Source organism: Cynoglossus semilaevis, chromosome 3, assembly GCF_000523025.1.
Source record: "Cynoglossus semilaevis isolate Cse_v1.0 chromosome 3, Cse_v1.0, whole genome shotgun sequence".
Classification (NCBI taxonomy): Eukaryota; Metazoa; Chordata; class Actinopteri; order Pleuronectiformes; family Cynoglossidae; genus Cynoglossus; species Cynoglossus semilaevis.
This window is the reverse complement of record NC_024309.1, coordinates 4,237,960-4,260,377: the sequence shown is the minus strand read 5'-3', so window position 1 is coordinate 4,260,377 and position 22,418 is coordinate 4,237,960. Positions and strand designations below refer to the sequence as shown.

The 22,418-nt window shown below is 39.4% G+C and overlaps 1 protein-coding gene across 1 annotated transcript in view; it reads left to right on the top strand.

Annotated features, from left to right (window-relative positions):
• The window catches only part of trpa1b (transient receptor potential cation channel, subfamily A, member 1b), a 90,936-nt gene that overhangs the window by 61,513 nt on the left and 7,005 nt on the right, over positions 1 to 22,418 (top strand). Inside the window, exons 4-15 of the mRNA XM_017031466.2 lie at positions 14,555 to 14,678; positions 14,807 to 15,001; positions 15,671 to 15,878; positions 15,967 to 16,142; positions 17,028 to 17,135; positions 17,298 to 17,406; positions 18,191 to 18,336; positions 18,780 to 18,916; positions 19,787 to 19,835; positions 21,534 to 21,633; positions 21,721 to 21,821; positions 21,919 to 22,094. Coding sequence (XP_016886955.1) covers positions 14,906 to 15,001; positions 15,671 to 15,878; positions 15,967 to 16,142; positions 17,028 to 17,135; positions 17,298 to 17,406; positions 18,191 to 18,336; positions 18,780 to 18,916; positions 19,787 to 19,835; positions 21,534 to 21,633; positions 21,721 to 21,821; positions 21,919 to 22,094 — 1,406 coding nt within the window. The 5' untranslated portion in view covers positions 14,555 to 14,678; positions 14,807 to 14,905. The remainder of the gene's footprint in view (positions 1 to 14,554; positions 14,679 to 14,806; positions 15,002 to 15,670; positions 15,879 to 15,966; positions 16,143 to 17,027; positions 17,136 to 17,297; positions 17,407 to 18,190; positions 18,337 to 18,779; positions 18,917 to 19,786; positions 19,836 to 21,533; positions 21,634 to 21,720; positions 21,822 to 21,918; positions 22,095 to 22,418) is intronic.

Genomic DNA, 22,418 nt, shown 5'->3' with positions numbered 1-22,418 from the left:
ACCTCAGGCTCCTTCCCGCTCGGTGTACGGCTCCTCACAATTTTGGGAGATCGTCACCTTGGGGACACACACTGTATGGCGCAGCTGCTCATGCACGGAAGCTGCCATTTGTTTTTGCCACCCTGTTGACCCTCACAGGCAGAAGTTCAAGAGTCTGATCCCATGAAGTCATCTTTGACACCGCTAATGTGTCTGGATACCCTGCGCAAAAATAGATCTGACAACTACGCACCGATGTCTGCGATTGTGGCTGCACAATGTACAGACATACACACACACACACACACACACACACACACACCAGTTTTGCCACATGATAGCTCATGAACACAAGCACATGTGCTGCAAGGCTTATGTTAACATTTGTGTTCTAGTAAGCTTTACCACTGCAGTTTGTTGTGAGTTTTACACAATAATTTACGATACCTAACCATCAGAGGAGGTCAATAAGGTCAGTTCCTGTCACTGTAAATTTACCAACAGGCCTTTAAGTGTTCGTTTTTGTCTTCTCTTTTACTGTTTGGATTCATCCAAACTTTTTAAAGCTTTCCATATAAACCACACTTTCCCCACTTTTTAAACCCCGCTCTAAGGAGCGATCGTTGAATCTCCCCTCAAAGTAATGACAGGCTAACCTGTACAGTAGGCATCAGCAGTTTCAAAGTGAAAAATTAGGGCCCCATTTTGCCACAGCATCTAAAGGATCAGAATGATCTCACTTCTGTTCTAAAGGGTTTGGGCTAAAAGCATCTCAGACTTTGATGCTTTTCTTTTTGAAGTGGAACAATTTCCTGATTGATTTCCACTGCACCTCTCAACAGTCCTGCACTCACAAGTCCCCAATGACGGGGCAGAGTGGATGGGTCCACGTTCAGGCTGTTCTGCCCGTCATCACACAAACACTTGGCTCATATAAATGTTCTTATAATTGCTTTGTAATTCTAAGTGATATCTATAAGCTCTTTGACAAATACAGTTCCTACAGTACGTGTGTGTGTAACATACAGTACCATATCTGTTGGTATCATGTGAACACATCACTAAACACTTGTGTGTTGTGTTTATCATTCATTACTATCCATATTATATGCCATTTTTCAGTAGGTCAACACATGTATCCTAAATACCATCTGGCGACTAAATAATAAAATACACTGATGGGGTAGCTGTTGATTAATCAAGATTACTCCTGATTAATTGAGATCAATTCAAACACACCAAATATACAGCAACAATAAAGTCTGTTAAATATATTGTTGGAACAAACAGTGATTTCAAAAGGCAATAATGCTTGAGTCACGCCCCTCGTACATCACTCTCTGTGTCCTCTGCCCCAGTAGAAAGGTCCAAGACCTTGTCCAAAACTGGACTCATGATGAGAAGCATCCAAAGAGTTATTGGTGTCACCATAAACAGGAACCCCAGAGAACAGGTGGTGGGGCTGTGACCGCTGCGCCCGCATCCAGTGAACGGATCAGGTGCAGGAAAATACCTTCAGAGTGGAACTGAATCATTGTTCCAAGAATAATGTCTGGTTTTTGGAAAGCACTGATAGTAGTCACACATCTAAGATCTGCTGTAGCAGAAAATCCTCCGGGGGGCCTGGCAGTCAGACAGGAAAGGAGTGAAGCCCTCAGGAGAGAGGACAGACTGGCCCCTGGCAGTGGTGGTAATGCTATCCCTTGGCTGTTGTGTAACACACACCTGAGGAAAAGGTTAGCTCCCAGCTTGGCTCTATTCATTTGATCACAGTGACAGAAGCAAGAGGTGATTAAGAACACACATTTTAATTATGTTGAGTATAGGATTTAATGAATTTTTTATGCTTTTCTGTCTGGTTGTGCCAAGTAGTGTGAGTTAACTATTCTACAAACAAGTATCAATGCATTGGGTTTTCCTGCACTGCCGCCATAGTTGACCATTCAATCTGTCTGTGATCGTTTGTGTACGGCAAAGAGAGCGCAAGCAGTCGGTGAGACAATCAAAAAAATAAATAAAATAAAATTCCATCCTAACCCTTATTTACCAGACATTTTGTATCCATACCTTAAACTATATTTTAATTTGGATTACAAAATGAATTTTCCAAGAAAGTTAGAATACTTTCTTTAAATGTAAACACAGATTGCATTTTAACTCCATGTCAATGTTGCCTTTTTGTGAGGGAAATTGTTGTAAGTGCTCCACAGTCTCTTATCTGATTTTGGTTTTGTCATGAAGCAGACATTTTCAGGCCAGTTCTTCTATCATCTTGTGGAGAAAATCCTTGGAATTTTTAAACGACTATCTTGACAGGAATATACAGTGTCTAATATTTTGATCAATGTCAATGTCATTAAATTGTTGAGTGTAGATGATTATAAATAATCTGACATGTTTTTTACTATAGAAACATGTTTTTTAAATGAGACTTTGACCCATATTTGCTTTCAAAGAACAAACGATTGATGGAATCTCCTTGATTACCCAGTCTGGAAAAACTTTAGCTGTTACTAGTTAAACAGGTTGTTCAGAAAAAAATATATGTGCATGTATACATATACACATATATATCCGTATATATGTGTGTATATTTGTATATACATATACACGTGAATATATATAAGTTATATACATATACACACATATGTATACATGCACATATATGTATTTATTTCCCGACAACCTGTTTAACTAGTAAATATATTTCCTTTGTCAATCTCCCAAAGGAAAAAAAAGGAATTAGCACTCAGTGCTTGAAAATGAACTGCTCCTACTTACCCTCAATTAAAGTCAGTAAATCATGCATTTAGTGTGAATAAACAAAACAATTTAAAAGCATTCAATCATCCGTCAGACTAATAGACAGGTCACATTAGGACCTTAAGAGACCAAGTCGACAACAACGTTGTCATTTTTCACCCACGCCTCGTTTACTTTGCAGCAGTACTGATTTAAACTGAAGGGTAAACATTGGTGTTTTTTCTCAGTGTACAGTAAGTGATGCCCCGTACGGACCTGGTCCAAAGTTTGCATTAGAGCAGGGATTTCTGAACCCATATTCACTATGTCAAGTCATTTCTGGTTGGCAGATGTGTTTACTCTCCTTTGTTGAAATGGTTCTATAGTAAGTGCTGTCTTTTTTTAAATGACTGCATTCATCAGTATGAGCTCTCACTCATTCACAATACAGCTGGACTGTTCGGGGGCGAGGTGTTTAATTGTCCACCTCCTAAGTGCCTTCTTGGTATTTTATTGATCAAATTTATTCTGAATTCAAACCCAGGAGGACATAAAGCCATCTGTTTGACACAGCCAGCTGGACCCTGTCCAATAAGAGACATTTCTACACTGAGGTTATGCTTCAGGGTTAAAGTCAACGTTCCATAAATGTATATGAAACTGATTGCGGATTATGCAACCAGAAATACACTGATTCCATCATTAATAATGATTACAATCTCGTGATCTTAGATGTCCCGAGTGTTCGATGGGATCAATACTGCACACAGGAGAACAGGAAGGGAGGCTTTGAAAACAGCTGAGATAACAGCTGAGCAGCAAACAGGAGACAGAGAGAAATTTGTTCTATGAATAAAATATTGTTTTCCTCACTGCAGGTTCAGCTCTTTTGCTGGGCTTCTCCAGGAAAACCTCCCACATGAGTTCAGACACAAACACAGCATCGCACAACTATTTTTGTTAAGACGCTGTGTTGACCTCCATTAATGTGTACAGGTTAACGAAGACTTTAACCCTGACATTAACTTTAATAAACATTAGAAAAGTTGGTTCTGCCTGATCAGGATCAGGCTTTGGTTCTGATGAGGGCTAACGGTCTCGTCAAGGTCAGTGTAAGAAGCAAGTAAAAAAAACAAGTACATATATAGTACAATAGGGCTGTCACACGATTAGAATTTTCTGATTAATTCATTACAGTGTAGCTATGGGTTAATATGATCAATCATGATTAATCCTGATCATAATTAATCAAGATCAATCCACATTTCTTAGTTTCTAACATCTTTTTTTTCTGCTATAATGTATTAATATGACCAGACTTGAACTGCTTACCTTCGTACTGTAAGGCAAGAGCACTATCCAGATGAGTGGAAATGCAGCTACATGTAAACATATACTGTACAGTACTGTTCCTGAAGCTCAGTGTACCAGGGTGAATACTGAGTAACACAAAGTATACCTTTACTGCGCGAGTCTTGACCTGAGCATGTGGGAAGCTATTTGTGCCGAAAGAGAGGAGGAGGTTGAAGAGGTGAGCGTGCTTCTCACTGAGCAAACACACAGGATTTACAGCACTGACACTGGAGACACCAAACAGAATTTTAGATTCAGCAACAAAAACCTCATCCAACACTTCTCTCTCTCTCACACACACACAGAGAATCCTGTCGGTCCAGTGCTTTTTCCTCTTTTACCCATTTATTCTACCTACAGCTTCATTAAAACCCCACAGAGCTGAAGGTGACAGCATGTGACAGTATGGATTCTGTATTTAACAGGCTGACATAAATATCCCCAGAATAAATGGTAGGGACAGAAAATGATGGAAGATTGTAAGATTATTTACTGTGTGCTGAGCAGACATGCTGGGAGTTATTTATTTGCAAAGCATCAAAAACATTTATGAGTCTGTTTCAGCAGCGTGCTCCAAACGGGAAGCCATAAATCTACCCGTGCATCCTCACCTTCTCTCTCTTCCCTCCTCTCTCTGTGTAGCTGTCCTGTTGCCGTCTCACTTCTTTTCCTCTAACTTCTTCCCGTGGCCCCGTGACACCAGCGTATGCACTCGGAAATGATTTGCCATAACTTCTGAATCCATCAGCGTCGACTGGATTTCAGAAGGTGACAAGTTGAGTGAGGTTGGCTCCGTGTGATTTGGTGCTACCTCCTAAACAGTGAAGCGAAACACATTTCAAAACTAATGTCTTTAGAAGTAACCTCAGCCTGTGGCCACAAGGCACCTAAGATTAATAACCGCAGCCTGGGTTTTGCAGTGCACTCCATAAATATGTTTGTAAACTTGTCTGCTAAGCATTTTCTCTCTCTGATTAAAAATGTAATACTTTCTCTCTAAATACTGTATGACGCTCTTGAATGGTGTGTCTGGAATACAGAGAGACAAGTCTGCGGTTTCTCCACAAGGTGGTGTCATGCTCATTAGCTGCTGTATGCAGCTCATTTTCAGCCCCATTGGTCTCCTAGCTGTGGGCTCTAACCTGCTGAAAACTACTAATTATTGTGGGGAAAAAAAGGGAGATTGAAATGATCTGTGTGTGCTTTCAAGTGGTTAAATCAGTCCGTGGGCTTCTGTTTTTCCTGTTGAAGTGCCCAGTTAGACTTTACTAAGCCATTTTGGCTCAGTGAGGTGAGGCAGTGGAGCAGTCATTACAGTCCTTTGGAAGGTATCGGTCCAGGGAGCAGCCTGTCTTGACCTGTGCACTGACCTTCAGAATAATGGCTGCAGTGCAGTGGAGACACTTCATTACCCATAGTCCACAAGCTCACACATCCTCAGACACTAAATAAAGGTGAGTAAACAGGGCATGTCAGAGCAGTGGCTCTCATCTCTATCTCCTGTGAGGACCTTCTTCCCACCCTACTGCTCACCCTTCATCCTCCCTTAAGCTCTTCCTCGCTCCGTTTGTAAATATTTGTATCAGTAGAACTTATTTGGCACCATACTTGTTTTATTAAATGATGTTTTACTTTCAATTTTCTAAAAAAAAATCTATATTATATGTCTAAAGGCAGGAAATGGCAATAACAAATAATCATTTTGCACATATAATTAGCAGCAGTGTTTGACATTGCTAATATACAAAAAACACTGCAATGTTTTAAATGATTAAATGTGGCCCACATATTCTGCCCCGTTTAAACCAATACCTGCTTTGAACCCCGTGGCGCGTGTGTGTGTACCGTATACTAGCCTTGAAGCAGTTGATATTATTTCTAAAACTGCTCTACTTTATTAATACACAGTGTCAGATTATTTATGACAGTCAATACATTAAAGTCATATTTTCTATCGAAACATAATTATCTTTTTTCATGGCCTGATCTGATGCCTGAGGTTCAGCACAAAGCTGATATTTATTTTAAATCAAAATCAATTATTTATTGATGTCCTGACCCCCCCGCCACCCCGACTCCCCGGGGGCAGTGAAAAACAAAGGATGAGTGATTGCACTGTACACGTAAAACAATTGTCCACCTCCACTGACACTTTGCTGTGTGGTCAGTTCTGTTGGTAGTGGGTGTGGGGGGGTAACTCTGGCATAATCCCTGTGGTGTCAGGGTTAACAAGATTTGTCTGAGCCAAGCAAGTGGAACTAACTGTGACTCATGATAGTTGACTGTTCCACCAGCAGCAGCAGCAGCAACATGAGTGGTGTCCAGGAGTTGAGAAACAGGGGCTTGCTTTTGACAAAGGTTATGAGGGTGGTCTCATGAAGCGCCGTTCATCACTTTAAAAATAAACCCAGGTATAAATTTCAAACACGGTAGAAAATTCATAGCTGTAAAAAACTTTTTTTCTCTCTTTTCCAATTGAGTTACACTTCTTGTACAGCTGTTTGAATGGCAACCTTATATAAATGCTATTGTTATGTGTTATAATTGCTACTTTACAACTACTTAAATTAATTGAAAATTTAATTAAATTTCCATCACAGCCGTGAGTTTTTTTGCGACAATGTAACTTTAGTCATTTAGTCAAGTTCCCCTCAAATCTGACTAATTATTTTTTTATTTGAATCTTGAGACACCTTGACTGACTGAATTCCTAATTGCTAATAAAGAATATAATTTGAAGTGTATGTATTTTCTGGTTTTAAACTTAAAATTCTAATTTGACCTAATACTGTAAAAACATTTATTTTATATTTAGCATATCTTTTACTTACTTAGACAGTGTACAAACATTAAAACATTACTGTTTTTAATACAAAACGACTAAAAGACGCATTTACAAAGAATAGTGAATGTATAATATTTAGTATTTTGTGCCTTTTGTTAATTAAACTGTTGAACGTTGGGATTTTCAGATTACTTTTCTGTCTTGTCTGGTCGGACAGTTTGGGAATTCACGTGAGGCTGTTTGCTCTCCCGTTGTTGACGCCGAAAGCTGCTCTGGGTGAGAGGATGCACCAGGTGGATCAGTGAAGTGTAAATGTAACCTTAACGATTGGTGCAGGGCACAGCATCGACAGAGGGGAGAATACTTTTAAAGAGGATTAAAGGGGGGTTCATGGGAAGTGCTTCTCCTGGAAGCACATAAAGGGCATTGATCACTTTTCTGAAGCAGCTGTGACATAAATCTTCTTTCTTCTACAGTTACGGTCTGGAGTTATTGCTGATCGGTGCGATTCGCTGAGAGGCGGAGAGTAACACTGGTGTCATCGGCTAAAAATAAATCAAAGATTTATCCTAAAGGATTTTATAAAGATGTTGAGAATAAAAGTAGAATTTTCCTGACAAAACAAAACAACCGGGGCGTAGAGAGTGAGCCTTTAATAAGTGTTGTTTTTCTAATTGCTTATTTATTCATCTTAAAAAGAGCCAAAAGCCCAACAAATGACAAAAACTGTACTAAATGCAAAACATATTACTTCACTGAGCAGATGGTGTAGACGAGATGGGACAGAAATAATACAGACTCTGACCTACAAGGCTGTGGAGCCAGTGATTGTTTTTCAATTCAACCTGTGCAAATCCTCACAGATAATCACAGGCACCGGGATCAAGGATTTAAAACTCCAGGGGGGGTGATTGGGCTGTCGTAGTGGAGTCAAGACAATGCGTCTGAGACCATGTTTAGTCCAGACTGGGTATGAAGGGTTAAAAACCACTGAGGAGAAAGACATGGAGACTCAGAGACGGCAGAGTTCCCGTGTAAAACATACACTAATGTTTGTACTGTTTTTTGTTGTAAAAAAAACATTGTTTAAAGTAAACTGTTCGGTCGGCAAATATTATCGACCAAATACTAGCATATTATGTAATATCTATAAGAATATTTATTGTTTTTTTCTCTGATAATGAAAACCTGATAACGCGAAGCCTGGGTTTCGCTGAATGATGTGTGCCCTAAAAATAGTTTGCGGGATAAACGGCTCTATATTAAAGTCCCTAGATGGCAGCATTGTGGGTCATTTTATTAATCTCATACTTATACAGTGGTTTGCAGATATATAAATATTACCAGGCCTATATCGGTATCGGTTGATATCGGAATCTGAAATGAATGAAAAGTGTTAACATCGGACATCCCTTTTTTTGTTTTAGAAAATTATTATTTCCCTCTAATTGGGAATGCACATTGAGTCACTTTGGTATCATGCATAAACTAGATTCAATATTGATCTGTCAAACTGTAACTTTTTTCATTTTTCATCAAAGTCTGCCCTTGAGCTCTTCATTCCCTGTTAGGAATGGGTGAGTAAAGAGTCTCCAAATGCAAACACATTCATATTTAAATTTTTATCCCCCTCACTGTCTTTAAGGCTTGTCACAGGCACGACAAGGACATTCAGCATGATAGGCATAAAATGGGAAGAAGTTAGTGAAGGAAGTGAGGATGACATTAGAAGAAACAAGACCAGATACAACAAAATGATGCCGTACCATACCATACCATACCATACCATACCGTACCGTACCGTACCGTACCGTACCCTACCATACTATACCATACCATACCATACCATAAAACATGATGTGATATGATGCAATATGATAAGGCTCAGAACGGTACAACACATTGCGATTGGGTACGTTACAATAACATACAGTATGATACTATGTTACTATCATTACAATACAATGGAATACAATAAGATAAGCCATCTGCATCCAATAAGAATGAAATTCTTAAATCAGCACAAGGATACCAGCATTATTTATTATTAAATATAAATACTGCTGGATAGATAGATAACAGAAAGTGCCCGGATCTGCATGTGAATATTATATCATAGTTGATGAGGTGACTGAATCTCTGACAGTTCCCTTTAAAGCCCACGGCTTCATGATTCTGTGACTGAACGTCCTCCTGAACTTGCTTAGCTCAGCACCGAGCGCTAAAAAGGGTTCAAACATAATCATGGTTTAATTAATGGGGAAGTAGCTTTTCTGCATACTTCAGTGATGTACAGGTCCCCAGTCAAACACGCCAAGTGCATTTTCAACAGTGGACGAGGTACGTGTCATAAAGCAGTCTGGCAGCCATGTCAGCTGCACGGCCCTCTGGGACAGTGGGGCTCTTAGGTAACCTCATTTATAAGTGATGGCACACCAACGCAACGCCATATGTTGCCTTCACACACCCACGTACACTAACGCCTTTGAGAACCTCTGCAAACTTCAGATTGACACCGGAGTGGTTAATGCACTCTCCATAATCGCTGCTCTCAGCCAATTTTTTTTGGACAGCCCCATGTTAACCTATCAATTTTATACACTGAAAACCCAACAAGAGGCTTTTCTGCTAAAAGCGAGGCATTTTAAATAAAATTTAAGAGTAGAGGCTGCAAAAGGACTCCACTTTGCCCTGTTTGTCGGCAAATGTTACATCCCATTAAAATCCGGGGAAACTAAATTAAGGTTGTATTTCTGTTGAACAGGCCGATCCTGCTATGAAGTTTCTTTTTAGGACATGGTGGAAGTATAGAGGTGGAAGTGCCAGTCTAGAAGACGCTGAGATTTTGGTTGGGAAGGGCTGAGTGCATAAGGATGACACGTGTATTTATGGTATAAGTTACTGTCTTACCATTGATATATTGACACGGAGGTTTTGCACCAAATACCTTTTGACACAACTGAACCTGGGTTTTGGGCACTGTTGCATTTAGTTAAAATAATCCTATTTTAGTGTATTCTATTCAAACTTTATTTTGACGGATGGTCTTATTCAGTGCCAAGGTTCCAGTCTCAAGAGAGACCAATTTTTGACGGGCTCACAAATAATTCTTTGCAGGCAAACATGGAATCATAGAACTTTGCTTAGCATTTGTTTGAGGTCATTTTTTCATACAGTACACAGTGCTTTACATTACTAATACGTTAATACTTTAATGGTGTAAAAAGTATGAAGTTTTGTTCTCTGAACCATCCCCTACCATCAGCGCCGTGAAGCTTCTTGAGAGAAGAAACACTTTACTGCTAATTGCCAATTTTCACTCCTGAATTATTAGTACAGTTAGATCAGCCTGTTGTTACAGGTCTATAATAAATGCAGGGGACACTCAAGGTCAACGCTTCTGCAATCTAAAGTCATGAACACAAATGCTCAGCCTTTGATCTTACTTAATTTCCCTTTAAACCTGTCTTGAATGGAGATAGAGCCCATCAAGACAAACAGACTGGTATTGTTCTGCCTGTATTAGTCATGTTTGTGCACAAATTGTAGTCCAGTGCAGGCCATTTAGCCCAGCAGGAGGGATAATGCTGGCTTTGTAAAAGTGTTCCGCTGTTGCTGCACATGCGGCTTTCTGTAAATATTCCTTAGACAATGGGACTTCTCATAGATTACCTGTGAGAACAATAAGCTGGCAAATATTAGTCCTGAGCTATTACATTTGGTGGATTTGTTCTCTGACTCTAAATAAAGCCTGTCTGCTGTCATTCTTTTTCCATTCCAACATGTTTTATTGTGTTGTAGCAGGGCTGAAAGTTATTTCATCAAAGTATATCATTCATTCATGTGGATGTATTGATTTTAAAAGTAAAACACAACAGGGATTGATTTTACTTCCCCCATTGTGGGATGAATAAGGGCCTTATTTTATTTTTTATTTTTTTTACATTATAATTCCGATATTCTTCGAGCCAGAAAACAATATCCCCGATATTCAACAAATAAGCTATTTTCTTCCTCACACTGGTTCCACTGAAAAAGTGGAACCAGTGAAAATGTTATGTTGTTCCAGATATTATACTCTCAAAGGCTTAAGCTGGGTCACTTTAATCATCAGTAAATATTTGATAAGATAATTACAGTACATGGGAGTGAATCGTGGTTTTAAAAAAATAGCTAAATCATCATGACCACAAACTGCCAATATGACTCATCCTCTGGGACGAGAGCAGTTCTAGAGCCAGTTTAATATTCTCATTAAAGTAGCAGCCCAACTGTACAAATATCTAATTACAAGACAAACCCCAGGCTTTATAACCAAGTAATCCTGCTCTCTTCTCATTTTAAACATTCAAATACTCATGTAAATATTATTTATGAGTATAAAACCAAAAGCATTTCTTTTAATCCTTCATCCTGTTTAACTAAATACATTGTCTGCTTTACATTAAGCCGTCTGATTTACTCATCTTACAATAACATTTATATTTCTTCCCCCAGTCATTTTCAGAGGCTCACAGAAAGTTGAAAAGAACTTCCACATTTTTTTAAAATCTTATTTCTGTTTTTTCTAGTTTTTTTAGTTTTTCTAGTGTTCTGTTTATTGTGAACTAAATTAAACAAATACCACCCAGTAGGTGGCAGTCACAAGACAGAAATCTAAAGGAAGGGGCAAGACGAAGCGTAGCTCAGGTCGTAAGCAGGATTAGCTTGGCCTATCCATGACGAACTCTTGAAATAAAACCAAATGTACTAGCCTAGCGCCAACAACAAAATGAACAAAATGTTACATCGCCGCTTTAGGTTTCAGGACTATGCTCTGATTTACCAGGCGGTAATCAGCCCATACAGAATTGGTGTGTATAGAGGAGGTTGATGGAGATATCTAATTACAGACTGTGGTTACTACGGGAAGGCCTGATAAAGAACCAGAAGTTCCTAACTGGATTCTGAAGTAACTGAATATGGCTCTAAGTCCTTTGGAAACAACAAGGCCACTTCTCCATTTCTTACGTCAGTAAAACTTTAAAGCAATGTCACAGCTCTAATGATGATATTTAGGCTCTATTTGTTACAACATAATCGTCTTCAAGAAAGTAGACAATATTTTCTGAGGCAACTGATGCTGTGAAATACATAATCTGAATACAACAGTAGTATCTCCAGCCTGTTAGCTCTCTGCAGCATAAAGTCCTAACCAACTATAATTCCAGTTGTACTGCAATAAAAAAACAACATTGGTGTCAAACCCGTTGTGTAACACTGACCCGGGTCTCTGAGAACCTTGTCCTGAGAAAAAATAAAATAAAATAAAAAAAAGTGGTACTATATTGAGCACCTTATTGTTATGTTAACAGCAGATCTGCCCTTCTCGACCAACAGTCTGCTGTGATGATGATGTCGTTGGTCTGTTGGCGTCTACAGAAACCTAAATTATTTGTGATAAAAAAAATTATAATCCAGTTTTCGGCTCAAACTTGGATTAAACCTGTAGCGTTTTCCTCTGGCTGATGTTCTTACATCAGAAAGAAAATCAGTTTCCTGAAGTCAGGAGCCACTCTGACATGTTCTCTTTATAACAGAGCTGGTAGAAATGCTAGTTTAATCCTTAGTTAATGATATACCTTATCTGATAATCCTGCCTGATAAAGATTCCCTGGGGAATAAGACTTAATCCTCACGATCAACATGAGAGCTTCAGAGGTTTTGGTCTTTATTCCATCTTGTCAAGTCTCTCTGTCTTTAAGAGCAAACACAGCCGCAGAAAAACAGCCCCCCACACTCCCCACCCCCTCTGCATCTCCAGCACGGACTGTAAAGCAAATGGTCGGCACCTGGAGTGTGATGTTTGATTAATGGTGTGGTACAGCGTTCCATATGCAGCTGGCTGGTCACACTGTGTCTTTGTGTTTGTTTAAATGTCACGGTGCACGCTGTCTGACATCAAATCAAATGTGACCAACAGTAATGAGGAGAGGGCCGGAAATTGAAAGGGATGGAAAAGGCTGTACATGAACACACACTTTACTTCCTGTAGAAGGAAAACAGAGTAACACTCTTGGAGACAGTCCAGTTGTTTCTCGTGGTAAACACCACATTTCTTCTAAATTTGACATGAAGCATCCACGGACAATTAGGTTAGAGTGAAGACAGCAGCGGTTTAAAGTGTGTGTGTGAGTCCGTGTGTGTCTTATCATATTTCAACATGATCTGGTCTTCACTCGCTGTGAAGCATCATTAGGGTTTGTTTGGTCAGAGGGGGCAGCATTTTCCCTATATTAGGGAACAGACAGGGAAATTCAGCAGCTCACTCCCCGTAGTATTTAAAGCCGGTGTTGAGGAAAGCCTTCCGTTTGTTCAGTCCAGCAGCAACAGCATCACACAAAAAGGGTAAGTACATCGGGGACTTTAACTCCGTTTACTTTGATGTGGAATTTTAGGAAGTTAATTATTACAAGTTATTACAATTGATTCTAAAAGGAAAATGTTTGTTTTGCTGTTTTGGATGAAGAGATGCATTTTTCTGAATTAATTTATCTGCGTTGACCATTTGTTAAGTTTAGATTTTGTTTCTTTTTTAGGTGGTTAGTTTTATCTTTGTGGTTGTATTTAAATACTCAACTGTGCCTGTCATTATTATGTTTTAAGTAATAGTAAATACTATAGTTTTATTCTGTGACAGAAAATATGTGATATTTTGAAAATCATTATTTTGAAGTTAAGCTATTGCAGCATGTGTGTAACGTCTGTGTCATTGTGTGATACTGTTGATGTTTAACACCAACGACTGAATGATCAGAAAAAACAGTTGTGAGCTCATCTTTTACGTGTCTTTTGTCTTGTTTGTGAAGTCAATTCCCCCATGCCCATTAGTGCACTTCCTGTACATTTGGCTGCTCCAGCAGATCATTGTCTCAATTACAAAGACCAATGACAGTTAACACTACTGCTCGGAAATGATGGGGATGGTGGATCATTATCAAAGCCACTATATCAGACCAAATTAAGGCTGTGGCGTTGGACTCTGTTATTAAGTTCTGTCAGCACCAGATGACGGGAAATGTTCACTGTGGAGACGTCTGACAGAGCCATGCATCTGTTTGGATGTGCTTGTTGTCTGCATTGTGGTCACCATCACACAATGAGTCTCAACCAAGGACGAAAAAATGTTTAATAATTAATGGATCATAATGGAAATTGTTATAGTATTACTGCACCAACCCATACCTGAGTACTGTATGTACAGTAGCTCACCTCAGGACTCATCTATAAGGGAGACCACAGTTTACTCGTCCTCTCCTCTGTAGTACAGTGTAGTTTATTTATAATATCAGATGAAAAGTTTGAGTTCATTATTGATCTGTACTTTGATCAATGTCAATCTCCCCAACGTCCAGCTACTGGACGGACTTGTGTTGTTGCTACAGAAAAGTTTGTCGAGAGCTGGAGTCAAAAACATTTTGAATACTTCTTCAAATTAACTCTGGTGTATTACGTGGTAATTTTTAAATTAATTTTAAACAAAAATCTGGATCTTGATCTTTCTGCAGTAAGGCAAAAAACTCTTCCCACTTGACCACAGTGTAGTGCGCCTGAGAACTACAGAGTGAGAATGTCACCTGTTGATTGCTCTGACCATGTGACCGGGGAACATTACACGGAACACTTACAAGGTCTTTGGGACTCTTGCTCATACAGGATCATGCTGGGACACGTGGGACGGCTTCACATGAGCTGCCTCCAGCTGTGAAGAACGTAATTGCTTTCCTCAACAAAAGGCGTTTAACTTCAGAACCCTCTGCAGATCTGGATGCCCTTCGAGGTAAAGTCAAAGTCATTTGTAGCCATGATCCCCTCCCATGAGACACACTCATCAAGAAGCATATAGTTTGAGGTATTATCTGCCCTTTCTGTGGCACTCACCCTGCTCTTCCTTTGGCCTTGGTACAGACCGTCACGTCTGTATGTTGGCGAGCGAGGTTGTTACTGGACACGTGTCGCTGCTGCTGGTCTTCATGAAGACTCATCTACACTGAGACTCCTTGAACCATGAACTTCAACAGAGAGCTGACTCGTCGGAACAGCTGTTACACATACGTGGTTGAAGAAGAAGATCCAACCCTGGCCAGCCTGAATGTGTTTGAGGTGAGGACATCAAACGTCATGTCTAATATATTTTTTTGGTTTATGACGATTCATGTATTGTAATTTTACTTTTTCATTTAAAGTCAAAATCATGCATAATATTACTGTCTAAGTCTTCTAAAAAAGACTTGTTTGTTTGTAAGTTTAAAACAATTTAAGTTTTACTCTTTTGTATTAATATTTTCTTCATATGGTTTAGACAGAAATAAAAAGACAAGTAAATCATATACTGTACATCTACTTCCCTCATTATTTAGTACATAATGAATGATTTATCTTGATGAATCATGATTAATTGTTATCAATGGTTATGATCATAATTAATTGTGATTAATCCACAACATCCCTGTGTTTAATTTCATTACAAATTCCAACAGTTTGACCCCCCAAAAATAGCCAAGATATTCTAATAAATTGCATTAAAATGGTTTGAAAAGCAAAGAAATATGTAATAACAGCAAATATCATTTTCCCAATTTTATTTTTTTCATGAGAAAAATGTGGCAGATCACAAAGAAATATTCAAATCAGACCTGCACATTTTACAACTGAGTGTTCTTTTGTATCACTCCAATGACAACTTCTGTATTGTGGTACTGAATAAATTAGAAATAATCATAATTTATTAAATCCTACTTTACTCTGATTGCTTCGTGTGTTTCAAACCAGTTGGCTGAGAAGGGTGACCTGGCTCTGCTGCAGAGCCTGGCCAGGAAGAACCCTGAGGTCCTTAGAGAGAGAGATGAATGTGGAGCGGGCCTCCTTCATCACGCTGCTGCGGGGGGCCACGCCACTCTCATCCAATTCATCACCACCGTCCTCGACTCACAGGCTAAGTACATTCCAGCCATTGATCATCATGTGCAGTCCATCACAGGTTAAATGTGTTTCTTGTGAATCAATATAAAAGTGATTTAATTTGACTGTAACTCACAGTCATGTTTCATTTTTGTTTCCTGTCCCAGAGCTGAACAGCTGTGATGATCAGGGAAGCGTGGCCCTTCACTGGGCGGTGGAGTGGAACAAGGAACCGAGCCTCAGGGCTCTTATGGACCTAGGGGCCAACCCCAACATTCTGAACAAGGCCCTCATGTCTCCCCTACACCTGGCTGTCAGCCATGGACACGATAACCTGGTGGAGGTGCAGAGTTTGTTTAGCATCCTGTAGCCTCTTCAGTTACCTTAGCATTCATGCCTCTTGTCTCTTAGTCCCTTAGTCTTACCTTTTATGGTGTATCCTAGTAGATTAATATTGGTTTTATAACAAAACAATTGTAATTTATGGTAACTTTAATTAAGTTTAATTAAAATAGAATAGCTATAATTTTATCGCTAACAATAATAGTATCAGGTCAAGAACCTAAATTAGTGATAGATAGGAAGGGGTCAACATGGAGGTTCTCCTAGCAGTCTAAGCCTGCAGTAGCATTGCTTAGTGATAGATTAAGACAATGGAGAGTTCAATTCTATTTTGGACTAATTGTTGTGTCAAACGTGACTCATACTTGAGTAGCCCAAAAGCATGACGATTCCACCAGTTGTAAACGTGCTAAGAGTGGTTAGCTGGTCGCTGACTGGAGTGGTGCACTGACTTTGTTTGTGTCCCACTTTATCGGCTTTATATATATTCAAAGGAAATGTGTATTTTTATATACTAGGTTAAATTAAAGGTTACATTAATGATGAAAACTGTTTTCTGAAATGAGCACTCTGGCTCGTATGTTGCTCTTCCCTTTGTGTATCTACGTCATTGTGGCCCAGTTGAGAGAAATTCTGCCCATCCTTGTGCCAAAGTCACCAAAGTTAACTTCAGTAACAAAACCTGACTCAACAGTCTGCTTGGAGAGACCTTGTAATGTCACTGCAGTCATTTGGCTGTTGTCCATGAACTGAAGCAGCACGGACTAGCAGTATAATGGGAAACAAGAGATGTACATATGCACACATGCATATGCATGTACATACTGTATACTGTATACGCCTTTTAGTTTTAATTACTCGCTGCACATTTCTCTGCCTCCTGCAGCTGTTACTGTCCTACAGTTCCACAGACAGTAATCTGGAGGGAGACCTGGGGAACACTCCTGTGATCCTGGCCTGCTCCATCAACAACTGTCAGGCTCTCAATATATTGGTATGTACAAAGTTTTGGAACATGTTTCTAACTCCTTATGTTTCTCACCAAATGTTTAAAGAGCTTTTCTTGAAGCTGCCTTTCCCCTGATGGCAAATGTGTCCCTGACAAAGTTTTGTCTCTGTTTGCCCTCCTGCTCATCCGTCCTCCCGCCTGTCAAAGCTGAAGCACGGAGCGATGCTCTGCCATCAAAACAAGCTGGGCCATTTCCCCATCCACGCTGCTGCGTTCGCAGGTGCAAAGAAAGCCATGGAGGTGATCCTGAAGGCCGGTACGATGAAGGGAATGATCTATCACCAAAAAGGAAAAAGTGCTGACATTATTGAGAAAGTTTTCACAAGGCCAAATTGCACATTAGGCTGATAGATAACAGCAGAGTTCACCTCAGCTGACAGAGACATTTAGTAGAAAAATGCTCATGTTACTTTGTCTCGTGGCCAAGTGTCACAGATTGACGGTGTTTGTCCACAGAGGGTGGTCTGCTTGTTCTGGAAGAGCACGAAATATTTATGGCGTTTCTGCAGTGACCCGGCAAGAATGAATTAAACTACTGTTTAGTGCTTCAAGCAATTAGCTAGCATTCAGAAGACTGCATGAATGATAACTTCCACTAAAAAAAAGTGCTGACTTGAGTCTCATTTTATTTAGTATTCTGACTTTTTTTTAAAAAAATAATTCTTTCTATTTTTACTAGATTTTGATATTAAAATATTCCACCTTTTCCCAGCAGTGTTTAAATGACAGGTCGATGGAAGACAGAATTATTGGCTACACCTTCCACATCATTCTGCTAGCTAGTTTTCGCAGTTGACATTTTAAATAAGACAGTATTCATTATAATTTGTTGAAGTTAAAAATATTAATTTTACTAAACTCCAAAGTTTAGAAAAACCACACGTCGAACCACATGATATGGAAATATGTCATTAACCAATAACAATATATATTGAATTTATAATTTATAGTCTCATTTACTCATGTCTTCCTCTGCGGTTTAATTAAATAAGGGAGTGAATGTTCACTAATCACTAATACTCCATCTTGACTTACTGCAGGAGAGGAGGCCGGTCACTCACTCACTGGACACATTAACTACATAGATAAATCAAGGAGCAGCCCCCTCCACCTGGCTGTCCGCGGAGGGAACCTTGAAACCATCCGCCTTTGCATTGCTACGGGAGCCAAAATTGACCAACAACAGGTACAGTCACCACTGAATTAACTCACATCCATGCTGACATCAGAGATGCTGGTTAGGTTTACTTGTTAAAACCCTCAGAACCACTTGCTTGATTACACCCATCTGGGACGAATGGATTTGGTCTAGCTCTCATCTGAAGCCCAGGCTCCTGCAGAACGAGTCGGTCTAGTATCCGTTTAACTTTAACTAAATTGATACAAATTACCTCCATTTCCAGTGTAAAGCTGAGTAAAAAGATCTCTGGCCTCCTCCTGCCAGTCCTTATCTTATTATGGGCTTGTGTTACAGCAGCCAGTGTACAGCCAGCATGTCTGGGAGATTCTCTGCTAATGATAATAAACAACAGGCAGGAAGCTGTTGTTGATGAGAAAACCATTTTAGGATTTGGGGTTTTTTTGTGAGTGGAACTTTCATGCGAGACGTGTACATTTGTTTTCTCCCAGAATGACAAGTCCACTCCTTTACACCTGGCCTGCACCCAGGGAGCCACTGAAGTAGTCAAACTGATGCTCTCCTCCGTCGACCAAGTGGAAGACATCATCAATCTGACTGACGGAGCGCGTCAGACCCCTCTGCACAGGTGGGATTCACCGCTGCCTACAATACTTAGGGGGATCCATTGAACGGTAGAGTTACACAGTACCAAGGCAGTGTTTGGGCTTGGAGTGATGTGCACCAACATAAAAATATATATTTATATCCATGTTCATTCATATCACATCCATTCATCCACAGCTATTGCCTCAAAACTGTACCAAACTGTATTCACTAATAACTGATATAAAATTAAACATCATGGAATTTTAATTGTTTTGACCTATTGTACTCAACCTCTGTCCCCCTCAATCACCCTGAGCCCCTGAGTGGGGGATCGGCTCACATGCTATAGACCCACAGAGATTATAAACAGTAAAATTCAGACTATTACCTTTTTTCTTTGGGTTGTATTCTGTAACAATATGAGTCGATTGAGGACCTAATTGGAAAAACCACATTATATTATACCCACACTGATGACTGTAATCTATTGTTTCTGATCTTATCTGCACTAATCCTAATGCCTTTTAATCCTGCACCGCTCCAGTCACTGTCTGCACCGGCAACTGCTTGCTTATGTTCCATTAAGATAAATACATTTGCGTTGTGTCATATTCATAATATTACGAAATGAAAGTCAAACATCCTATAGATGTGAAATCTGCATCTAAGCCAGTTTGAACTGGTTCATCAGTAATATTGCGAGTTAATAATAAGGTCCTGATTTTTTTTTTTGATTAACATATTAAGTGGTAATAGTTATATAATATGCAAACAGTATACAATTAAAGGACTTATCTCATGGTTTATATTTAATCATTTTGGATCTAAAGAACCAACTGTCCTTGATATGGAATTTTCATTTACACAGTCACACCTGACTTGTTCACATCTGCTGTGTTTACTTTTCCAGGGCTACAATATTTGACCACGTGGAGCTGGCAGAGAACCTCATTTCTTTGGTAAATACAACGCAGATACACACATATAATTCACACACACACACACACACAGAGGCAAACGAACACTGAATATTCTGTCTTTTTTTTATATATATATATATTTTTTTTTATGGACTCTTCACATAGTTTTAATGTCCTCCCTTTCCCAGTAGTTGAAACCCTTGACACCGAAACAGACGATTTTATCATTTAACAACTGGTGGTATAAACGAGCGCCACACAAATATGTCAAACATTAAAATGAAGGCATTAGTGTGGTGTATTAAGTTTTATGTACTGTAGTTATACCCCAGAATGTTATAAGAAAAAAGAGCCATTTAATAATTTACTTTTATTTTAGCTTTTAAACTGCAAAACTTGATATTGAAACTATATTGTTTGCAAATTTGAGTGTAACTTTAAATTCCCAGCTTTGTGCTGCACAGTCTGACACTTAAAATTAGTGTCTGCATACAGTGCAGTCTGCTCTTCTGTCTACTGTACTGTAATACTAGCTGATTGGATGTACAGTACAATACAACCCAAACCAGCCAATCGTTTGGTCCATTATATAAAATATCATTGCCAATGTAAAAAGGAAGAAGACATGCATGTGGCCCAGGAGCCACAGGTTGAAGACACTTGCCCTTGCCACTTCACTAAACCCTTAGTAACACACCAAAACTTCATCCATACCCTAATCTAATCTTTATTCTATTTTATTCCAACTCCAAACTAAATTTTCAACTTCAAAGTGCCTCCTGTTTACTAATGGCCTGTTTACTGTCCCTGGAGGAGACAAAGTGTCCCTGCAACAATAGTCATCTTCAGAAATTACACAGCTATAGCTACACCAGGAACACACATTCTTAAACATTCTTATCTATATGCATGTTCATACACATAACCAAAGTATTTGTAATTCACATGTCTGCCCTCTAGAGAGGTTAATAGTGCCTCCGGTGGCTAACTGACAACCCGCTGCCACCTGTTCACACTCTGCAGAGCAATACAAACAGCACTGTGTTGTTAGGGAATAAAATGGGGTCCAAGTTTATCTTCTTTTAACTCATTTAGAGAGCAAACATGTGCAGCAGTGTGTTGTCCGTGAAAGGCTCCTCAGAGAGTGACATCTCCTGACACTAAAGGCAAATCAATTCAGTCCGAGCTACTTTTCTGACTTGGGGGAGAGGAATGGTTGAACCAGAGGAAATGTTTTCAACGGAATCACACACTTTAATTGTTTAGGGGAATTATAACAAATAATTAATTATTATCACATCATGATGTATGAAAGATAAAAGAAAAACATTAAAAACAGTTCTGAACAGATCTGAACCATATACAGTTTGTTAGGGATGTCCGATATTAATTTTCTCCCGATTTTGTCCAAACACTTAATTTCCAATTCCGATATCAATCGTTACCGATATATATGCAGCTGTTTGGGTTAAAGGGAGAGTACATACATTTCATTGTGTGCAGTGGTGTGCTGTGTCACAATGACAATAGTGTGCACAATCCAAATTATAGTTTCACTTTCACTTCAAAACTATTCTTATGTCACATCACCAGGGCAAAATCCAATTTTCATTATCGGCGGAATAACCGATAATGATTCTTACCGATGTTACATAATCATACAATCACACATCCGTATTATTATTATTATTATTATTATTATTATTATTATTATATTTACAATACATCATACCTCAGGGTGCCGATCTGAGCAGCACAGACTGTAAGGGATACACACCGTTGCTGTTGGCCGCCAGCTGTGGAGCATGGAGAACTTTGTCTCTGTTGCTGTCCAAAGGTGTGTTACAGTTCCTTCAGTTCACCACAAATGGCATCCCAGCTTCTTCAAGTGCAGACGATACTCAGCTATGTTGATCAACTTTAGGGGCAAATCCAAATGTGAGAGACCTGAGTGGCTGTAACTTCCTTCACCTGGTCATCCTGCAGCCCAAAGGTCTGAAGAACCTCCCAGAAGAAGTTTTTCAGGTATCTGCACTACATCATGTGAAATACATGAGTATTTTAATTGTATTCACGAAGGGGTTTTTTTTACCAAAATCTGTTAACTGTTGTTTTACTCCAGAATAACAGTGTCAAAGACCTGCTGAGCTGTGAGGACAACGACGGCTGCACCCCGCTCCACTACGCCTGCAGACTGGGAATCCACGAGTCGGTGAAGAACATGCTTGGTCTCTCGGGGGACATCGGCCTTGCATGCAAGTCCAAGGACAAGAAGTCTGTCTTGCACTTTGCAGCTCAGTGAGTTCAATTGGTCCCTCAGGGTGTAAATCTCCATAACACTGAACCGACAGTATTTACACCCAATCGCTTTTTTATCAAGTTAGGTTGCCAAAGAAAGTTACTGCAGTACTGTTCACATTAGTAACAAAAAACAACAAAAGACATCAAACTCTCAGACCCACGTCAGTCAATCCTACACTGTCTGATGTAGCACTTACATTTCAAATTGTCCTTATCGTTGGGCAAAGTAGTAACAGTTTGGTGGGCAGTTTCAGATCCCACAGGACACTGTTTGTCTACTCTGTGAGCAGTACAGCATTTATTAAATAATGGCATCTTTAC